The sequence below is a fragment of the Gavialis gangeticus genome, unplaced genomic scaffold, assembly GCF_001723915.1.
Source record: "Gavialis gangeticus isolate Ggan-Ray unplaced genomic scaffold, GavGan_comp1, whole genome shotgun sequence".
In the NCBI taxonomy this organism is placed as follows: Eukaryota; Metazoa; Chordata; order Crocodylia; family Gavialidae; genus Gavialis; species Gavialis gangeticus.
The window spans coordinates 44243991-44251758 of record NW_017728994.1 but is presented as its reverse complement, the minus strand read 5'-3'; the positions used below and the strand labels follow the sequence as shown (position 1 = coordinate 44251758).

Here is a 7768-nt window from a genome sequence, read left to right as displayed (position 1 = left end):
GGAAAAGGGTCTGCCATATCTTCTCTTCCACAAAAGAAAGTATTAAAAAAAACATCTTTGAAATCATTCTCTACTGTATTCACCAGGCACCTCATTCTCTTCTGTATGACTCCATCTTTAGCCCACCATCATAACTACATATAATTATTTGCTAAAAGTTGTATATAGGGCCATTAATGTCAAAGATAGAAATAGGTATGCACAGCATATCAGTCCCCATTATTATTTCTTGCAGTCCTGTCTCACTGAGTCCACCGCTGGAATGCTTCTATAGTCCTGGTTAAATGTGCATGTCCAAGTGGAGCAAGGCATGTAAGATAATTTTAGAAGCTCTAGAGAAATAGAGATTTTTTTATACATTAAGAATATCACATGCTTCTGGAGGTTAATGGAAAAAACCCCCACAGGCCAAATGGTTTATTTTGGAGAAGGAAAATGAGAGGTAGGACTGAAGATTGGGGAAATTGAGGCAAAACAGGGGTCAAGAAAATAAAGAAAAGGAGGGAATTTTGTAGAAGGGAGAATGGTTCTTAGAATTGTACAACCCCACACTTGCTTCCATGTCTGTTTTCATTGGCCACCCTACACTCATGCCTCTGCTTAACTGATCTCACTCAGCTGCTCTCTTTTGCCATCTTCCATTCTTTCACTGATTTCTGATCAGCCTCCCTCCTACACTAAGCTATCTTACCTGCCCAGAATTTATTTCTGTTGGCTAGAAATTACCACACTTCTCTTCTTTCACTAGCATCTTTTCAAAATAAACAAACATGCAAATATGTGCGTGGGCTTTGATTTCAACCTAACAATTTGAACATTATCATGGTTTATTGAAACTCTCACCACATCCTTCTTTCCCATAATTCTATATGTTTCCTATCATTCCCTATGTTGGTCATGGAAATTGCTAAATCTCATGAGAGGCTGCCAGCACACATTATTTTATTCAATCAACCCTTGAGATTGTATGTTTTCCAGGTCAGGGAGCATTTACACTTTCATTTCTGTAAAGCACTAAATGAATGCATTATAACAGTTATGCTCTAGCTTGACTATGAAAAAGTAATTAGGAGCAGCATATACAGGGGACACGTGTTTGAGTTAATATCCTCTTGCGCTCAGTACAAAGTTTAAATAAGTAAGTCTGCACATCTGTCTTCTGTGCCTACTAAAGCTACTGCTGGCAGGACTCTTCTTTTTATCTGTTTAGTTCTGGGAAGGTCATATTCTAGTTTATTACCTGAAAAAAAAAAAAGAAATATTGGCATGATACTTAACAAGCAGAGCTATCAGAGGTGTAAAGGAAAGAGAATTACTTGTTGATCTCTTACTCCCTTGGGACTTCTTCAGAAAAAGGCCATCAGAATTAGCATTTGAATTAAACTAAACTAAAACATATATGCAATATTGTGACAACAGAACAAGGAAATAAAATCATGAAATATGATTTGTCTAGAACAGTTGGTATGTAAAGCCAAACTTAAAAAAATGGTTCTTATGAAGGAAAACTGAGGTTAATCTGAAGAAAGGAAATAAAATAAATAAAATAGTTTGGGTGGTGGCATACTACAACAAAGGTTTGCCTTTATTTTTCCTGGTCACTTGATTTGCCTCTGTGCCTGTTGTTTCAACAAATGAATACAGTAGATTTTCTGTTTCATGATTCTGCCTTTATTCTGGAAAACTACCTGTATCTCACACATACCAGCATTTCACACATACATGTACACATTTTCTTTACTGAACTTATGTTTTTATTTCTGTTTTCATTAATCAGTTTCCTGGGTTTCCCTTTCTCTTCTGGAAGAGTTTTAAAAATCATACTATTTATCAATATTTTTATTATTATGATTATTTCATATGAAGTTACATGTTTGATAAACCATTAAATTGTTTGACACTTTAATATCATAATTATATTAAATGATTATTAATAATGATGATAAGAGTTGCAGCATAATTGCTTGCTTGTAATTTTCTAATGCCTTTTTGTTTGCCACTCAGGTGTTAGATAGTTGTCAGTGCCTGAGAATTTTGTTTTTGGAGGGTTGAGGAAAATTATTTCTCCTGCCTCCCCTTCACCTCCCCCCACTTTTTTTAGTAGTTGCCTGACATGGAGAAAATGCATATATCAGCTGTAAAAGTATTGTAGCCTGCTGTAAAAACAACACTTGAGATTTGACAGCTGAAATTTTAAAATTTGGCATGAACATAGTTTGATTTTTGCTAATATAATCATATTTTAGTGAATTAACTCAGGGGGTAGACATGTAACAGTTATATTGGTTTCAAGTCCTGTTTCATGCAGGCTTAAGGCTAGTCATTTTGCTCAGGTATACCATTATAGAAACATGAAAACCATTAAACAGGAACATTTGAAGTGTTTAGTGCTTATATATTTTACTGAGTGTAAACCAAAGCAGTCAGTACTTTGCAAGAATTAATGTAACTTAGCTCTGATATATTTTTAGCATTCAGGTAAGAATCTAGTTCATAGACTGGCTTTGATTTTCTTGTTGGAAAACTAATATGCTGTTATAGAACTGACCCCTCAAACATGTAGAGTTCAACATAGAATGATATCCAAAGTATTAAATTGTATAAGTCAACAAAATCAATAAACATATCCTATGATTCTGTAAGGGCCCTGGCAGATATTACGCTTAAATCATGATTAACCAGTTATTCATGTCTTAAGTAGTAACCCAGCCACACATTCAAGCAATTAATATATGATAAAATGGAATAAGTCACAAAATATGAGTAATAATTTTGTGGCTGGTTCCCATGACGGCTTAAATTGAATATGTTGTCAGTGCACTCCCAGCTTTGGGAGCTCACTAGAACCATTCAGTACAATGTAGCACTCATGAGGCTGAAAGTGCCAGTCAGCTGATGGGCTCTTCTACCCGTAGAAGTACTGGGCACCTGCCTTGCTCCTTTCCAGTGCAGGGGAGCCAGGGTTATGATCCCAGGCCTCTACATTGGCAGTAGATTGTGTCTGGGATCTGATCTCACAATTGCTCCTCCTGCCATGCATATGTGGCATGCCAGGAAGCATGATTGCTGAGATCAGGGATCAGATCCAAACATGCCTTTAAAAGAATATTTCAGTGGCCTAACTTTCTGTTATGTTTTGTAGAATTTTCTCATGGGTCTTTTACACTTCACTCATGGCTGGAATTATATAAATGTATCACTTGGTAGCAAACATTGTGAATTAATAAAAAAAACTTTACCTGTAATATGCACACAGAAATTAAGCCTCCAACTAACCGTCCATTTTTAAATGGAATCTGGTAGCTAGTATTTCAAAAAACATACAAGGATAGCCTGAATGCGGAGCTGCTGAAGAGCAGAGAGCTTGAAGTGCTGATTCTGCACAGCCAGGGGGCCCCGGTACACACATCTCAGCATGCTCCATAGTCTCCCTCAGTCTTCCTGGACACAGAATGGCAGCAGTGCACAGGGTAGGCCTGATTGGCTGACCCAGATGCTTCAGCAGCCTGGGTGTTTCTACATGTTCTCTGTGAGTGGGAAAGTGCTTTAATTAGAGCAGCTCTGAGAGTTGCTTTAATTAAAGAGCCTGGAGCATCTCATGTATCAGCATCCCCATACTTAAAAATGATGGCAAGGTCACTTTAACTAAAGCTCATCTAATGAGCTTTAGTTAAAGTACCCCTGCTGCCATTTATAAGTGCAGGGATGCTGATAAATGAGACGCTGGAATCTGGTGGAGCATGGTAATTACCATGCTTCAGAAGACTTGATTAATCGAGCCTGCTTCAACATGCTATAATTACATCACGTTGCAGCTGCATCATTGTTCATGTATAGGTACCTCCTATCTCCCTTCGGCACAATTTGGGATTGTGACGTGGGTGTATTCTGTTCCCTGTTTGCCTGGAGCACCAGAGTCCAGCAAGTGACAGACTTCTGGGGGAGGAAAGGACCTTGGGATGTTGGAGGGCAGTGCTTTGGCTTCTTTGAGGAGAGAACATGTTCAAACATTTGCTCTCTCAAGAGAAACTCTCCCTGGAATTTTTTAACCCTGATTATTCCCAAGTTATTTTTCTTCAGGAGTTATTTTTCTTCTTTCCTCTGGGAGAAAAAATCCTGAACGTATGTACATCTGTGCTTTCTCCTGGGAGAAGAGCGATCCTCCAAGGAGAAACCAAGTGTCTGTACATGGCCTTTGGTAGCGATACTAACATGTACATAAGTCTCTGTAACCTAGATATTATATGTAATACTTTGGATTTATTTTCAGATGCACATCAATGGAACCACTGCTCCTGAATTTTCCCGCCAGCTGATGGCTTACACAAGAGGTGCTTCCAACTTTGCAGATAAAATGGATATTATATATTTAGCTTTCATAATGGAAAAATTAATAGGCTTCATGGATGAAGTTGAAGATGTAAGATACTAAATTATCTAATATATTCATTCAAAATCATGTACTTTACTTTTTGACATGGTGTTTTTTAAATGTATTCTGGCATACATTGCAACACAACATCTAACATTTCTTACTGGACTTGTGAATTTATATGCTCTGAATATTCAGCAGTGTGTTTCTTCATGCCTAAGAGGAGGTTTGTGCCTTCCCATCTGACTGACAGAGCCATTGCTGCTTTGAAACAAAATATTGTACTTCAGAATGCAAACCATTTATTTTGAGTCATTTTAAAATATACAGTGGATAATATATCAGAACTCCAGATGCCCTCCCATCTGCATGTTTCCTTAATTGTCTGTGTGTTACAAATGCTTATTCTGTTTCTTCTATACCATCAACAGAATAAGTATGAAAGATGTTTTCACTAAAGTTTTGAGGAGCTATAAATGTATATTTCTTGTTATATGAAGATGAGAAAATGCTTCTTTCTGTAGAAGCTTTTAGCACAATGGATGACACTTACAAGGAAATTTAATAAAAAGTTATGGAAGCCTCAAGAGAAAAATAGCTTTTTTTATATAGAGAACAGCAAGGATATTCATAATAGTTTTCAATGTGAATTTTCACAGTAACTATTTGCATAAAGATTTCTTAACCTGTAATTTTGCATACATGCTAGTTAGAGTTAAAACATTTGTTTTCTTTTAGTTTGGTGATTTTTATTTCTTTCTGGCTTTGGGTTTTGTAATAGTTAATATTTTAGTACCACTTTAAGAATGTTTCCAACTTTAATTTCATCATCATATGCCAGACCTAAAGTGCATACCAAATGCTCTCCAAGAGTCATATTTCAAAGCTACAACTGCATCTTAGCTTTCTGGCTAAAATTCCCAATATGGTGGTGTTGCTTTTTAACAGTGTGAGAATTTACCATATGAGTAGAAAAACTCCAATTAATAATTATAGTTCCCTCCCTTTATTCTATTTTGGTTCTGATACTGACAGCTTATACATTATTCACTACATAAGCAAGCACCACTTCGTATCTCCTTATGGGCATCCCTATCCTTCCCTATGAAGGAGCTTCTAGTCACATACACTATTCAAGCATCCACACAATTCCACCCTTCTTTCCTGATAATCCATGATAATCCATCCCAATTATGTCCCAATCCCTTGCACTACATACCATTTCCATCCTCTCTGCTAATAGCTCCCTTTGTTTCCTTCTCCCACTTTCAGCCTCAGTTTGTTTCATGTTGCTTCCTGGGCTTGGAAATGCTTCTAACTTTTAGGCTCATTGATCAGCTTCATCTCTTTCAAATCCTTCATTACCACCCTGATTTTACCTCTTTTAATTTATATGTTCCTCAACTGTTGTCTTTTTGCCATGCAATCCAAGTGACAAGCGCCTTATCCATATGTGGAAGTTGCACTGATTTTGCTAAAAATTACTTTAAAATAATGCAGTCTTCTGTACGGACATATTGGTTGCATCTACACACTCAGTTAACTTTGAAGCAATACATTCTGCTTCCTTTCCCCCCCTCCCATTCTAAAAACAGGAACAAGCTGGGAGCTTTACAGATACAAGTTACAAAAGACACTACATTTTGGAATATCTTTATCTGATACCTTATGCAATGAGTCATATTTTCACCCAGTTGGCCATTTTTGAAGGTGTCTGCAACCATGTACAGGCATACCTCGTTTTATTGTGCTTCGCTCTATTGCACTTTGCAGATATTGCGTTTTTTACAAATTGAGGCAAGACCCTCCACCAGCAAAAAGATTACGACTCACTGAAGGCTCAGATGATGGTTAGCATTTTTTAGCAATAAAGTATTTTTTAATTAAGGTATGTACATTGTTTTTTTAGACATAATGCTATTGCACACTTACTAGACTACAGTATAGTGTAAACGTAACTTTTATATGCACTGGGAAACCAAAAAATTTGTGTGACTCACTTTATTCTGATATTCGCTTTATTGCGGTGGTCTGGAACCAAACCCACAATATCTCCGAGGTATGCCTGTACTTGTTTGGTCACAGTTATAGACTGCTTTCTGTGGCCAAATCAGGCAAAAAGTGTCACTTTTGTCTGCACCCTTAATTACCGCATCGTAAGATAGTACTGTCATTACTATCTTATGACGACATTAATTTACTGCAGCCTAATAGCGTTACACATATAGATGGTGATGCTTTACTCAGCAGCTAATTAGTTAACTTTGCAGGTAAGCATACACATGGACGTGGACACTATATATTATATTGTAACTGACTTATAGCTCAAGTTAAGTTAATATGTCAGTTGTGAATGACTAAAAGTGTGTTCAAAGAGATTTTCATTAATTTTAATCATTTTTAGTTAAACTGGTACAAGTTCTGTGTTGAGACATGCCTTAAAGCTCTCTCGGCCAATGCAGAATTTTAATTCATTGAATGATTTCTTAATCCTGTCTGGTGTTAATGTCACACACTATGGAGTTTCTGCAATTAATGTCTCCTGGTTAATTAATTTCAGTGTAGCATATCTTACTATCAAGAGGACATATTTCTGTTTAGTCCAGATGTTTTTATTTGAGAGCATGCCATTATTCTCTGTTTTATTTTAATTTTAAAATACTACCTGTCCTGGATGTCCTATCTTTTATTTATCTACTATTATTTTGACCCTATTGAATTGTTGCTTAGCTAAGCTACATAAGTTTTAAGATTTTTTTCATAAATTATTCTGTCCATGTTCTTAATCTTTTTATTGCTGTTCACTGTGTCAATTGCACAATTTGTCAACAACCTTCTAGTGATTATGTTTCCAGACAGGGAAAAATAATTCCAATAGAGTTGCTTACGAGCCATATAAAGAGGTCCCATCATGTCTTTCTCCTTGGGAATGGGAGTGCTTAATACAAAATTTAAAATTGTATTGTTTTTTAGGATCACAAACTCAAATCTAATTTTTATACTTAAGTCATTCCTTAAGTCTATTTCACTGTTACTGGTTTCAAGATTTTTTCCTTTTACTTGTAACTCTGGGCGTGGCACAACACGCACCCTCGCCTCAGTAGTGGGATCCTGGGGTACCTGGTAGCCAGTAGCCCTGTCCAGCCCCCCGGGAAGCTGCTGCAGTGCCCCCGAGTGGAGAGCCTCCCCTTACAATCAAGCACCCTCGCGGACAATTCTCAAACTATTTACAAGATTTAATTATTTACAACATAACAAATAACCATTAAATAAACACATTGAAATACCAACTAATAAACCCTCAAGAAATTATTTACACAGTCTCTCACTTGCACACATGTACCAGGGGATCCCGTGTGCACTGCCCCTGGCAGGGTGTCTCAGGGAGCGGAACAG

At 36.9% G+C, this 7768-nt stretch overlaps 1 protein-coding gene across 2 annotated transcripts in view; it reads left to right on the top strand.

Moving 5' to 3' along the window:
* Positions 1–7768, top strand: part of ADGRA1 (adhesion G protein-coupled receptor A1) — an 841033-nt gene that overhangs the window by 466892 nt on the left and 366373 nt on the right. For both annotated transcript variants that reach the window (XM_019502677.1, XM_019502678.1), the window contains one exon: positions 4271–4420. In XM_019502677.1, coding sequence (XP_019358222.1) covers positions 4271–4420 — 150 coding nt within the window. The remainder of the gene's footprint in view (positions 1–4270; positions 4421–7768) is intronic.